Below are 13,670 nucleotides of genomic sequence, written 5' to 3'. Positions count from 1 at the left end.
TTTTGGTTGTCTTCATTTGATGCCAATGCAAGTTTCCAAACTAAATGGGTGTTCTGGTCTTATTTTGGTCAAAGCGCGAGGCCTATGACGTGGAAGGTCTGTCCACTATTGTGATCAGATGAACCCTCTAGAGTGGGAAATTAAAATCAATTTCTGGTAATATTTAACTCAAGTGTAGTTGATTTATAGGTGGTAAATAAATAAAGTGACTTATGAATTACTGGTAAATGAGGTTAATTTCCCACTCTGGCGTTTGACCGGCCTCCTGGTTTGGACTAACAACAAATCTGGTACCAAACCTTTGGTTATACACACACACACTTGAATCTTTAATTTCCTATAATGCAATAATTTATAAATACAAGTTAAAATGTAGTGATGCTGAAGTAATACAGTACAAATTGAAGCCATGGCCAGGTCACACTGTGCTCCCGTGACTGAAGGTGAGAGCAAATCTGTTTTGCAAAATCCACATTTGGTTCAATAAAATTTCTGCAGTTGATGAACCTGTCGTGTTATTTGTACTTGTGTGGGCGTCTTTAGTTTGCTTTATTTGAATATAAGATCAAACATACATACCATAGGTATGAATCAAAGGAAAAGGTCAGGATTATACTTCATACTCTTGTGGAATATTTATGGACTATACTAGAAGTATACAACCTATAGTCCTTATATTTAAATTACTATACAGTGAGACCCACATGGTACTGTTGAAAGGGCCTTTTGCACAGGAGAGTCATTAACACAGTAAAATGCAGGGAGGTCCTTGCAGGGATGTGTTCATGTTTGAGCTTGACAATAACCTGAAGTAAACAATCAAAAATAACACTGAAAGGTTTGAGGTAAGGTCTGATTGTCCCTAAGAGCCTCTAGTCCCCTGTGGAGACCTGAAGATAACACTTGGAAGACACTTCTATCCCATCTGAAGGGGCTTTAGATGATCTTCCAAGAAGAATAGGGGGGAAAAACTGCCCATATCCAGATGTGAGAAGCTTGTGAAGACTTTTTATCCAAGAAAACTGGAAACTGCAACTGGTCCTAATGGAGGTTTTACACAGTAATGAATTAAAAGGCTGAATACCTATGTAAATTAGAGATTTTTGGCTTTTAATATATTTTCATAAACTTAAAAAACTAGTTGCACTTTGTCATTGTGAATTCTTGGGTGTAGATGAATGGGCAAACTACAACACAATAAGACGTGGAAAAAGTCTGTTGGGGATACTGAACAATATCCCAAGGCAGTATATACATATATTAAACATATCTTACAAATCACCATGATATTATCATATTCGTATCTTTAACTTTTGTTGTTTATTCTGACAAATAGATTTAATCACATCAGCCGGTTTGTTTTTGTTTTCGCCTTCGCGTTGCTGGCGCCTATTTTGTCCCTAGCTGTGATCCGTCTGACTCCATGGTAACGCTGTTGCCGCCATCAGCTAATCCTGGTTTGTTTTCCTGGTCAGCGGCAAAAGAAATACATCTTTTCTACTCTTATTATCATCACACACACAAAAAAAACTTACGTTACGTGACTTGTCTTTAAATCTGCCAACGTGGACAACAACAAAGACACCGCGAGGAGACGACGGGAGCAGAGAGAGAGAGCGGTGAGACAGTTAGCAGCGTGTTGTTTGTTCCGTTTCACCAAACTACAGCTTCATAACTTCACTACTATTATAATATAATATTTAAACTTTCATGAGCATGTAACTCAGCACTGTTAGAAGTAAAGCTGACACAAGTAAAGCACTTACAGCTGCTTGTGCATGCACTCTCCTACTCTACTAATATGAATCAACTAGGTTTTAACGCCCTCTGTTTCTCTCCCTGTCAGAAGCCCAGAGATGTGAGCCCTGACACCGTCAAAGATGTCTTCTCAGGAGGAGACAGTGCAAGTGAGAAATACAAACCCATTCACTGATGTTATCCAGGGCTCCAGACTGCTGCAAAATGGAGGCACTTTGTCCCTAAAATTTGTGGCAGTGCAAGTAAAATTCTCATCTACTTGTGCGTGTACAACCAAAAAATATGCCTGTTTTTTAACACTGGTGAAACGTGGAAGGGGCGACTAAAATAATCTGTCACCACAGGTGTCAGGCCAATGTGTGAGGATCATGAATGAAAAGGAAATGTGAATATTTGCTTTGCAAGAGGATTTACAGTGTGCCCCCCTAAATTTTCTGTTAGGGGCCATTGTGCTTCTAGTAAGAAAAGTTAGTCTGGAGCCCTGAAATCACTCACATGATTTTACTCTGTTATAGTACAGTTATATACTGTTCATACTGTTATGCAGTTACATATTTCTTTTCTCAGGTGCTGCCAATCTGGGATCTTGCCATCCCTCTCCCAGCAGTGCTGATGATTGCTGTGAGTTTCTACTTGATCATCATGATGATTGGGCTGTGGATCCGATTCTGCCTTAAGGTTGGTGCTGGTCACACGGTCACGGCTAAAAATGATAAATTGTGCTGTTTTTACTACAGCCTGGTCTTTGCTTAGAAAACCAATACGAAAACCCTCCAAGAATTTCAATATTTTGCACATTAATGCCACTTTTCAGTGTTAGAACAGACCCTTCTTTCTATATAATCAACAACTAATGGTAAGGATGGGATGGACAGTCATTGTCTTAGTAGGACGTTATAACTTTCAGCCTCTGCACATCGCTTACTACTTTAAATTGGATGAAAATAAAGTTGTATGTCCCACTGTCTCACTATTTGTCACTACACACAAATAAAACATTGCAGAAATATCTGTGTCTCTGTTTTCTGTCTCCCAAAGGACCAGTGTTCTCCAGACTGTGGCGATTGCTGTCCAAACCTTTCTCTATCGGAGCAGTGCTTCAGACTGGCTGAAATGTGTAACTGTAAACTGCCAACCCTGCGTTCGTGTGTGTCCGATATGTGCCCCTCTCCTTCTGTAAGTGAACCCCACACACTCTCCATCCATCAAGAAATAGTTCACCACATAAAAACCACCAATCAGATCATGTCTATTTCCTAAAATACTGTCAGCTTATCTTCTACACTTTTTATCTTATTTAAGTAGATGTCATTTTGGCCAAACCAAGAGCATCAGTTACAATAATTACAGGAGGTTTTATTGTTTTATCGGCCATTCGTTTTCCTGCTCAGTGAATTTCCTGATACATTTTCCCACAGTGTGTCAAATGGGACTGTGCCTGCACCTGTCAGCCTCCCGAGTGCGAGTCCTGCAACTGTCTCTGCTTCGAGATCAGGATCAAGTAGAAGACCAGGATGGACGTACGCCACTGATGCCGAACCATTTTTTACAGCCTTTGAAGAGACGGTGGGGAGAGCGAAAGACGGAGATAGAGATGGGAATGACTTGCAGTGAATGTTTCAGTTCCTGCATGCCTTAAACCAGGCTGACTACTACTCTATATGACTGTTTCATTTGAAGAGCAGGACTGTGTTACTGCCCTCAGGTGGTGTCAGTCAGTGCTTACATGCTGAGGACTGAACCAGATGCTGCTAGCAGGTAACTACTGCTGTTTTTAGTTTGATTGTTTCATAGAAAGCATTCAATAGAACTGGTTCATATCAAAAAACACTAAGTGTGTAATTTTAAAACAGTTCTGTTCATTGATTCCCACTAAGGTCTAACACACTAGGAGATATTAAAGCATTAGACACCACGGCGCTGTTCTCTGTTCTTGATGATAACTGGGCTTGAAACATCTGTAAGTGCCTTTCGTGTTGTGTTTTGTTTGAGAATGGTTTCTTGCGTTAAGCTTAAAGCTGGTGTTACTCAGTGCAGCTCTCACTGACAACAAAATCCCAGTGAAAAAGACTCAAACCAACAGTGTGGTATTTTGTCTTTCAAAAGAAGACCTAAATCTCATACAGTTTCATCTACAAAAAGCTGTTCGCGGGAGGTTTTGGTCTTTTTGTGGATTTTTGTATCACCAGACTTAAACTTGCAATGTGTACGTTTACAAATGACTTGTTGTGTTGAGTGTGCTGTTTTTTATACGCTATGGTTATTGAAAGAATAAAACTCTTAAATGTTTTAAAATGGATTCATCACTGTGGGTTTAACTTAACTAGTTTCGACTACTCACCCCCTACACTGATTACCTTTAAATTCTCATTGACACAAAATATGTTGAAGAATTGTAAATAATCGTATACCTATTTTTATATTGTCATATCTATGAAGGCTGGCTAGATAACAGAAACACCTCATCCGACATCACATAGCTACTACATTCTTCAAAAATGAAACCGTTACAAATACAAATGTCACTGAATCAAAAAGACCGACATGGACACTCTCCAGTGCTTTTGCTTCAAAAGTTTTATTTCAAATCAAATCATTTTCAACTCAAAGTGCAAGTGAAGTATTTTAGAAAAAAAAATACCATTTGTGTGAATCAAGTGTATTAGATCAGACTTTACGTTATGGCACAGTGACCTCCTGGTAATATGAGGTAGTTGATGGGACAAACTCGTCACTACGCTCCTCTAACCTCCAAAATAGACCTCAGGACTGCGACACATTCAAAGAGGAAAAGTCAAGCTTTCTGGAACAACTACGTACTTCCAGCTTGGAGATGAGGATAAAATCACAGTACTAAAATAAACTTATTCTGTATAGGTCAAGTACGAGTTTTCACCCCTGCAAGAAATCAACAGTTAATCAATAATTTTAAAAGATCATTTCAGTGCATTACTGTGATGTCTTATGGTGCGTTCCAGGCAACCCGTAACTCGTTAGAACGTACAGTCAAACTCGTAACTTCCCACCTGTGAACTCGTACTAGATCGATCTGCTCCCAGTTCCCAGTTCGTAACTCGTAACTTGCCTGGAACGCTACAAACTCGTAACTGGTGACTTGAAGTCGTGACTTACGGGTTAAAAAGCCTGCCTGGAACGCACCATAAATCTAACTTTTTGAACAGTTGAAATCTTCATTACATACAAATTATATATTAACAGATTTCACATTTATCATTATATTGTACTGAAAAATAATATATATATATTTTTAAAAAAAAACATGAAATGCTGGGTGCTAGGCCACATGCAATTCACATTTTTAAACTTTAACATTTCTTCATTGTATACCCATGTTTTACACTGTTCACTTAAACATCCAAAGTTTTACAATGGTGTTTCATTTTGAAGAGTTGACAAAGACTTTTTTTGGGGGGGTGGGGGGTGGTCTTGGGGCCTCTCATTGATAATGGTAACAACAGAACTTTTTTAGTGCAATGTCTCTGATCAACAGAGTCAAGTCATAGATAAATTAATGGTGCTTTTAAGATGACAGCATCTCTCAGTTAATGGGTGTAACATTCATTTGTGCTGCTCACATCATGTATAACACGATTTGCAGAAAGAAAGACTCAGAGGTTTCTATGAGAAGAGGAAGAGACACATAAAGAGGATGAGGAGATGGCAGGAGAAGAAGAGGGATGGGGAATGGGTAAGAACGCCCCCGCTGGTGGTCATGGTGGGGGCAGCTGTGGTGGCGTTGGTGGTGGAGGCTGGAGACAAGAACGTCCCGACTGTCCGAGACAGGAAGCTCTGGAACTCGCTCAGTTTGGTGAAGACCATCACTTCAGCTCGTGTTTGACGTGCGGTGGAGTTGCTGGTGGAGTTGCTGGTAGAGTTGTGTTCAAATGATAGCACGGCCGCCTGGAACCAGGAGTTTCCCTGCTTACACATGAGCGGGCCACCAGAGTCACCCTAAACAGAGATGGAAATGTTCAAGTCCAACACACTTAGGATTCTGTATTAACACGTAACCTAGAAAGACATAGCCTATATAAAGAAAAACACATGATCTAACTTTCATGACGTTTGCTCTTGTTAGGACAAACTTAACATCATAAACTGAAATTTTAAAATGCAAGCTGTTGATTGATTTTATGGAAACCTGACCTTTGTTCCCTTTCAGAAAAAAAAGGCTTTAAATCTCTAATGTTAAAGGACCTACAAAACATCTAGACAAGACAAAGACATACTGTATATCAACATGAATGAAAACTCAGACTAATGATAATAGTCACCTGTTCCAGTGTAAACACTCCGGTACAAATGCTGCCGTCTGCGGTTGTGTTCCCACAGTCAACAACTGAGGTTTGGAACTCCTGCAGAACTTGTTCCTCTAGAGTTGGAAAAAAAAAAGGAAATGGATCAGAGACGGATCAAAACCCAGACAACTCCTTTGTGGTGACATGATGCGGTGTGTTGGAAATACTGTGTCAAACTGTGTGTTATGGACTCACCGCCTCCTCGCTCTTCGTTCCAGCCGGCCGCCCAGCACGTAGTGCCAACGCTGAAGGTTTGCCCGTTGTCCAGGCAGATGGGCTGGATGTAGTCGGACAGGGTGGGTTTGGTTTCCAGGTGCAGCACTGCGACGTTAGACCCGTTCAGGCTGCTCAGAGTGATATTCGTCACATTGAAAGTCATCTCGAAGGAATTGGATCCGTTCTGTCTCAGTCGGCCCAGGATGACAGTCCAGTTGGATGGTGAAGGTGAACTGAGGTAGATGAGGTGAACACAACACTTTAAAACATTGTGTTGCTTTAAGACAAAGACTGAACTTCTACATCTGTCTGGTATTATACTTATTGTCAAAGGTTTCCATGTGCCAACTCAACCCAAACCAATCCTGATCTCCCTCACAGCCCATTGGTTCCTACTGAAGATGCAAATCTCTAAAAGTGTCTCACCTGGAGAAACAGTTGGCGTTGGACAGCACAGCGTCCTCGGACACCAGTGTCCCACCACACATGTGAGTTCCATTCATCTGTACGCTCGCCATCCATGGCCAAATGCCAGCCGAGGCCACGGAGCTTCCCCCCAAAATGCGTGAGTTTAACGGGGCCCGGCCACAGACCACAGCTGGAGAGAGGAAACAACAGAGAGACAGTGGAGGTGTAAAGTTTTGTAAAATCAAACTCAAAATGACTGGGACAAAGCTTCTGTAAAGGTCAGGTAGGACATTGGGGAAGTTAACACACAAAACATCCGGGATATCTTATTTTTCCAAAAAGGGTCCTATGTTCCCTGGTCCTAATACATACTGGGGAACATTGGGGAATACTATGTTCCCCGCTGTTGCTGATCGACTCTCTACTTATCTGGACTTTCTCTATCTATCTGGTCTGTCTAGCCTCTACCTAGTCTTTTTACTAAACTTAACAAACCTCTTTCTTCATTGCCTAAACCCAACCAACGGGACAATTCGACTTCTCACTCAAAAATAGTCAAAAATCTGCAAAGTCACAACTTCACTTCCAGGTATGGGACCAAAAATTGCATGTCCCCCGGGTCCTTTTGGGGAAAAGCAGGGAACATTGGACCTTTTTGGGGAAAAGCGGGGAACGTAGGGCCCTTTTTTTTTTTTAAAGAAAAAGGGTCCTGTTCCCCTGTCACATACTAAAGCGGGAACACAGGACCCGGGGAACATAGGGATGACCCCATTGTGGTTTATTTACTAGTCGTGGCAAGAGTTGAGGTAAGAATACATCATTAACGCCATCAGGTAACAACGTAGTCTCTGCAATGTGGGAAGGGATCTGTAGCTGTTTTCCAAGGTCTACCTCAACCTCCAGTCCTGTGCACTGAAGAATAACCCAGTTGGCTTCTGGTGTTGTCTTGTTGGTTCTTCTGCTTCTTTTTCCTTCTTCCTGAACATCCCTATCATCCGGCAGATGTTACTGGTAATGCAGATGGTCTCAGCAATTGTCCAGTGGACCTGGTCATGCTGCTACCAGTAGCGGCCATTGTCCCTCCGCACTTTGAGGCAGAGTTGTGCCTCAACTCCTCCCACTGCAGCTTCTGCTCTCCACTCTCTACCCATTCTCACTTGCCACTCTTGTTCCAGCAACCTTTGGGTCTAACGATTCCTGGTATTGCAGCACTTCTCTAATGCGCATAACCATGAACTCCTCTTCTTCAGGTTTTCAGATTTCAGGGTGAGCCTCAGTTTGTAGCTGCAGAGCAATGTGGTTGATGTTCCTTGGTAATCCTGGTAGATCCAAGCCTTGAAAGGGCCTGGGAGGCCAGTCTTGTCTTGCAACCATTGGTCACACTCCCCACACGTGTTTCTTATTGCCACCTTGTCTCTGAGTGACATGTCAGATATCTTCCCAAGCCTTTTAATGGGGTTTTTTGAGATGGCTGAAATTTGAATGTCCTCTCTTGAGAATTCTTCAACACTTCGCAAAGATATTATCGTAAACTGGCTGATGTTCCCTGAGTTTTCTTCTTTTGGAATCCATGTTCCGTTCACGTACCTCCATTGCTTCGGCACTTAGCCACAGCTGCCAGTGAGGTTGAGGGCAGCATTTGTAGATGCTGTAGGTAGTACCACTTGGACCAGGAACTACTGTGGGGGGCTTCCTGACCCTGCCTGCCCCCCACCCCCCACCCCCCTCCAAAAAAAGTCTGGATACTCACGTGCAGGTGTAGGAGGGACCATGGTTGTAGGTGCCGGCAGGCCTGGACAGGTGACACTCTGGTCGCTGTCAGTCCCAGTGGACGTGAATGTGACAAAGCCCGGCTGGTTGCTGGCGATTTGGCTGTTGATCCAGGCCTGATAGCGAGACACTCTGGCGTAGACTCCTGGGATATTAGGCTGGGCACAACCAATTCCAAAACTGACGACTCCTGACTGGACCCAGCGGTTGTTCTGCTTACTCATCATCGGCCCGCCAGAGTCGCCCTGAGACGAGAGGAACATTTAGGAGCTGGGAATCTTTGCATGAACTTAAATCTGAGATTAACACTGATGGTAAAATGATCACCTGGCAGGAGTCCCTCCCTCCTTCACTTAAGCCGGCACATATCATGTTCTCTGTGATTGTACCCACTCCGTAGTTACAGTTGCACTGTCTGTTCCCCACAACTGGCACCTCCACCTCCATCAGGTCCTGTGGTGACGGAAGTGGCACTAAGGAGACACAGACACAGGTTAAATACTGTAAATGTGGTGAAATACACTCTCTCACAAAATGAGTCAACAGTCACATTACTACACAGCCAAGATACCCTAGATAAAAATAAAAACAGCTATTAATCTTCTGCTGTTGAAGTTGTTCACATTGAGGTTGGTATGTTGATCAATGAAAATATTGCAGAAATGAAGCAACAAAAGCAACTGCTAGTAACCAAACATAGACTTTGTGACTCACCACCAGATCCAATGCTGCCCCAACCAGTGACCCACGAGTCAGTGCCTGCAAAGAAGTTGCTGTCTGACGCTGCCAGGCAGATGGGCCGGATGAAGTTGTTGAAAGTGACCGTTGAGGAGAGCCTCAGGAGGGCGACATCATTGTCACTAGTTGATGGATTGTAATCAGGATGGAGAATGGTCTGTGACACTGAGAGAGAAACCTCGTTGGGGTTGGAGCCCTCTTGACTTTGGCGTCCCAGAATCACAGTCGGTGGTGAAGAGCTGAGGTGACGAGAAGAGTTGTTGCATGTTAGTAAGACACAAGGATTGCATGGAGCTTAGGAAGACATGTTCATTGTATCCTCAAAACAGTTATATGAACTGAAACATATGAATTTAAATATAAAAGTTATTTTGTTTTCTCTAAAAGTAAAGTAAAGTAAAACAATTTCTCATAGTACATATGTGCTAAAGAAACGTCAAGGATGCCGAATTGTGTACAGATAAAACCCGATGTTTACCCATCGTCATTTTTTGAGCTGATAGACACATGTAGTTCAAACATTTCACATCCAGCAGTTACAGAGAAAAATAATGATTCATGTGGAACGATGTTGTCTCCAGTGGTCACACACTTTTTGCTCAGTGTTTGTTCTCCACCAACTCCTGAAGGAAACATCTGCAGCTAAAATTTTTCTCTGAACCGCTCAGACAGTTAGAGGCCTGAACAAAGAACTGAGTAGTACACCAATATTTTTCTTCTTGAACGCCCTTGATCCCCCTGATCTATCCTGTGTTGGAGACATGTTGTGTTTCATTGCCGCTCTACCCTCAGTTCTCTCACCTTGAGACGCAGTGAGCAGCCGTCAGCACCCATGCGTTGTTGATGAGGGATCCTCCACAGAAGTGAGAAGACGAACGCTGCAGACTGGCCTGCCAGGGCCAACTGCCCACAGGGGCCGCCTGTCCTCCAACAATCCTGGTGTTGAGTGGAGCCATACCACAGACTGAGGATAGACATAATAATAATGAAACTATAAACAAACAACATGTTCATAATGCCAAAGCAAAGTATGTGTGTATATAAAAACTTTAACTTACCATCAAGTTGGGAGTGAGATTCTGAAAAGAAGAGAAGAGAAAGCCTTGAAACAACAATACTGAAATTTCTTGTGTTATATGACACACACACACACACACACACACACACACACACACACACACACACACACACACACACACACACACACACATCAAACCAAAATCAGGGGTTTAAACCACAGTTTATGGTTTAAACACAATTACTAAATTGATTGTTTTGAGCACAAACTGACAACTGGCAATAACTGTTTATATTAAAGCTCCATATAGTATAATGGTAGATGGCAAGGCAAGGCAATTTTATTTCTATAGCCCATTTTTACAAACAATTTGTCTCAAAGGGCTTTACATAGCATCATAACAACATAACAACCCTCACATCGGCTGAGGATTACGTAATGTCCATGTGTAGTGTGATTATAAAGCAGCTCTAGGTTCTATATTAATACTGTGAAAGTATCGAAGCCTCAGTCCACAGAGAAATGCACACAGCCTGTATTCAGAAACTGAGCCTTGAAACCAGCCGTCAGGACTTCCTGTCACTTTGTGATGTCACAAAAAACTCATCACAAACATACCTTCTTCCTTATGGTCAACAATTCAAATAAAAGCCAGGAGTAGAGGAAAATATGTTTGGTTGTATAATTTTTGCAACCAGATACGAATCACCATGAAGAAACAGGACTCTGATACAAGTGTCAATGATTTAAGGATAAAAAAACAGGTTTACATGTTTGTAATACCTCTTTGGCGTGACAACACCTGTTGTGACATGTACCGTGAATGGGTGTTGTGTGTCGTGTTGTTTTAACGGATCATTCCATTGTGAAGCGACACGGCGTCTGGTCCCCCCCCCAGACTGGTTTTACTGCCCCGTCTTAGAGGACTTTCAACATTCCTTCCACCCCACATTGTCCACACTGGGAATTTTTTTTTGCTGAAACAAGAAACACTGGGTACATATTTGTGTTTCTTCAGTTACCGTCATGTGTGATGACGTACACGGACCGTAATGTCAGCAGACCGAGAGGAGATGTTCAATGACCCGTGACCGGACAAACACTGATCACTGACTGTTTAAATCTCTCTCACATGATCCTCACCATTAAAGTGCACGTCAGTCTTACATCAGTTTTGATTTTGGATTATAAAGCAGCTCTAGGTTCTATATTAATACTGTGGAAGTATCAAAGCCTCAGTCAACAGAGAAATGCACACAGCCTGTATTCAGAAACTGAGCCTTAAAACCAGCCGTCAGGACTTCCTGTCACTCTGTGATGTCACAACAAAGCAGGCACCAAGCCCCACCCCCTCACCACCTGGACCTACATTTCCAACATGGCAGCAAGTGTTTTACCTTAAATCCGCTCTATTTTTTATTAAATTACTCATCGACTGAGCTCCAGAGGGAAGACTGAAATGTAACTTCAGGCAAAACACAGTAAAAAAAAAAAAACCATACACAAAAAGAAAGGCAAATATGGAGTTTTAACTAATATGTTTCCCTTGTGTAATGCAGATATTTCCCTCAAAACACATTTACTGTCATTTACTGTTGAATGAGTTGAATATTTAAAGGGATAGTTCAACTTTTTGGAAAATTGGCCCATTATTATTATTATTAATTGTCGGTGCAAGCTATTTTTAGAGCGGCGGGGTAGAGCCGTGAGCTGCTCAGAGCTATATGCAACGGAGGCTAATGGGATTTCTTGGTTTCCCTCATCAAACTCATCAAATACACAATCCAACAACTCCAAAACGCTCTGGTGGACAAGTTGTGACCTGCACATTCACCACGCTATGAGATAATAACAGAACGTTACAAGACGGAGTTGTTTTAGAGGCAAATGCAGGGACTGTTCGCTGAAAAACTGCCCTCGACAGGAACGCACAGCGGTTTTGCATGAATTTACCTCTAAAACAACTCTGTCTGGTAACGTTCTGTTATTATCTCATAGCGTGGTGAATATGCAGGTCACAACTTGTCCACCAGAGCGTTTTGGAGTTGTTGGATTGTGTATTTGATGAGTTTGATGAGGGAAACCAAGAAATCCCATCAGCCTCCGTAGCGTAGCTCTGAGCAGCTCGCGGCTCTGCTCCGCCGTTCTAAAAATAGCTTGCACCGACAATTAAAGGTAACAAACCTACTGCTAAGACTATAGCGATTAAGTCGATCATGGAACTTGATTATTATGACCATTTGGCCCCTGAAAATGTTTGCATGCGTCAAAATATAATTGTTTTTTCACCCTGTAGTCCTAACGATCCATATTTTCCTACTCATATCAATAAAAATGTAAAGATTTATTGTACACGTGTGAGACACCTCCCACTGCTGCTGGATCACTGTTCAGTCAAGAGCAGGTGATTGTTTTGTCAGTAAATCATTAGCACTTTTGCAATCTGGGACTTAACGAGGAGTGACCGACCCACCCAGTGTAAATATGATGGAGAAAAGCATCAAGACAATTCAGGTTAAAGCTGCTCGTACTGATCCACACACACCCCAGCTGTGATCAAAGCAACAGCAAAACTGCACACTCATATCCAGTAAAACTTCCCCTTTAGATAGATAGATAGACTTCATTTTGTCATTGCGCAAGCACAACGAAATTGGTCGCAATCCCAGGTGCAAAAGTATAAATACAGCAGCAATAGACAATAAATTAAAAACTCTAAAATATTTATCCCACACACCATACATATTGCAAACTTGTGACTTATTTCATATTGGTGTAAAATTAAAGTGGAAAATATGACTGTAATTGTTTATCTCAATGAATTCCATATTAAATATTAATATTAAACCTCCTTACATATCCGAGCATCCAACTTTTATTTCTTTATCACACACTGTATTTACTGTATAATCTGCAGACTCAGATTCATTATTGTTTCAGTATTTGCCCAGCATTATTTTTCCTCTTTTAAATCCTCATTAATTCTCTTAATACATCTTCTAATTCACACTCTCAGCGTGACACAGCCGCTATAACTTATTCACAGATTTGACTTCCTCCTCCTGTGTTTCTCGTCTCTGTCAGCAGATCTCTAATATGATTGGTTCAGGTGTACGGGTGTGAGGAGGCTCCTTACCTGGCGTCAGGAGAGTCAGCAGAGTCGCCACACAGATCACTTTGTAGAGAGCCATGACTGAAAGTCCATTTGTTCTCATCTCCACTGGTATAAATAAACTTATTCTCTCCTCCCTCCGTCCTTCTCCCTCCCTCTCTCTCTCTCTCTACTTGGTGGAGGTAAGTTGTTACCTGTCTAAGACACACCCACACCTGACCACAAACCACAAACCACAGACAGTCTCTACCAAACACAGCGGTAGACAAATCCAACGACTAAACTCTCAAGGTATAGCTTGAGAACATTTGGGAAGCTTCAGATATCTGAT

At 42.1% G+C, this 13,670-nt stretch overlaps 2 protein-coding genes across 2 annotated transcripts; one reads left to right on the top strand and one right to left on the bottom strand.

The window, feature by feature from the left end:
* Positions 1-1,829: 1,829 nt before the first annotated feature.
* LOC146982500 (uncharacterized) lies at positions 1,830-3,466 on the top strand. Its single transcript, XM_085785371.1, has 4 exons — positions 1,830-1,907; positions 2,326-2,436; positions 2,797-2,934; positions 3,177-3,466. Exons 1-4 carry the CDS (start codon positions 1,881-1,883, stop codon positions 3,261-3,263), a joined length of 363 nt encoding a protein of 120 aa, XP_085641497.1. The 5' UTR covers positions 1,830-1,880; the 3' UTR covers positions 3,264-3,466.
* Positions 3,467-5,354: 1,888 nt separating this feature from the next.
* LOC146982499 (polyserase-2-like) lies at positions 5,355-13,456 on the bottom strand. Its single transcript, XM_085783505.1, has 10 exons — positions 13,364-13,456; positions 10,268-10,288; positions 10,011-10,173; positions 9,186-9,448; positions 8,799-8,944; positions 8,452-8,716; positions 6,720-6,891; positions 6,273-6,526; positions 6,054-6,151; positions 5,355-5,730 (listed from the first exon to the last, which is right to left on the bottom strand). The coding sequence occupies exons 1-10, from the start codon at positions 13,440-13,442 to the stop codon at positions 5,398-5,400; spliced, it is 1,794 nt and encodes a 597-aa protein (XP_085639631.1). The 5' UTR covers positions 13,443-13,456; the 3' UTR covers positions 5,355-5,397.
* Between the last annotated feature and the right edge of the window lie 214 nt (positions 13,457-13,670).

The sequence above is a fragment of the Trachurus japonicus genome, chromosome 8 (genome assembly GCF_045865225.1).
Source record: "Trachurus japonicus isolate A0001 chromosome 8, Traja_1.0".
Lineage (NCBI taxonomy): Eukaryota > Metazoa > Chordata > Actinopteri > Carangiformes > Carangidae > Trachurus > Trachurus japonicus.
Note: the sequence above shows the minus strand (reverse complement) of the source record. Positions and strands in the feature narration are given on the sequence as shown.

Excerpts from the sequence above, each read along its gene's own strand:
- LOC146982500 (XM_085785371.1), top strand. The coding sequence starts at position 1,881 with ATGTCTTCTCAGGAGGAGACAGTGCAA. Across the intron at positions 1,908-2,325 it reads CTCAGGAGGAGACAGTGCAA|GTGCTGCCAATCTGGGATCT; the intron begins GTGAGAAATACA and ends TTCTTTTCTCAG. Across the intron at positions 2,437-2,796 it reads GGATCCGATTCTGCCTTAAG|GACCAGTGTTCTCCAGACTG; the intron begins GTTGGTGCTGGT and ends TGTCTCCCAAAG.
- LOC146982499 (XM_085783505.1), bottom strand. The coding sequence starts at position 13,442 with ATGAGAACAAATGGACTTTCAGTCATGGCTCTCTACAAAGTGATCTGT. Across the intron at positions 9,449-10,010 it reads GCTGCTCACTGCGTCTCAAG|CTCTTCACCACCGACTGTGA; the intron begins GTGAGAGAACTG and ends TCGTCACCTCAG. Across the intron at positions 6,527-6,719 it reads AACGCCAACTGTTTCTCCAG|TTCACCTTCACCATCCAACT; the intron begins GTGAGACACTTT and ends CATCTACCTCAG.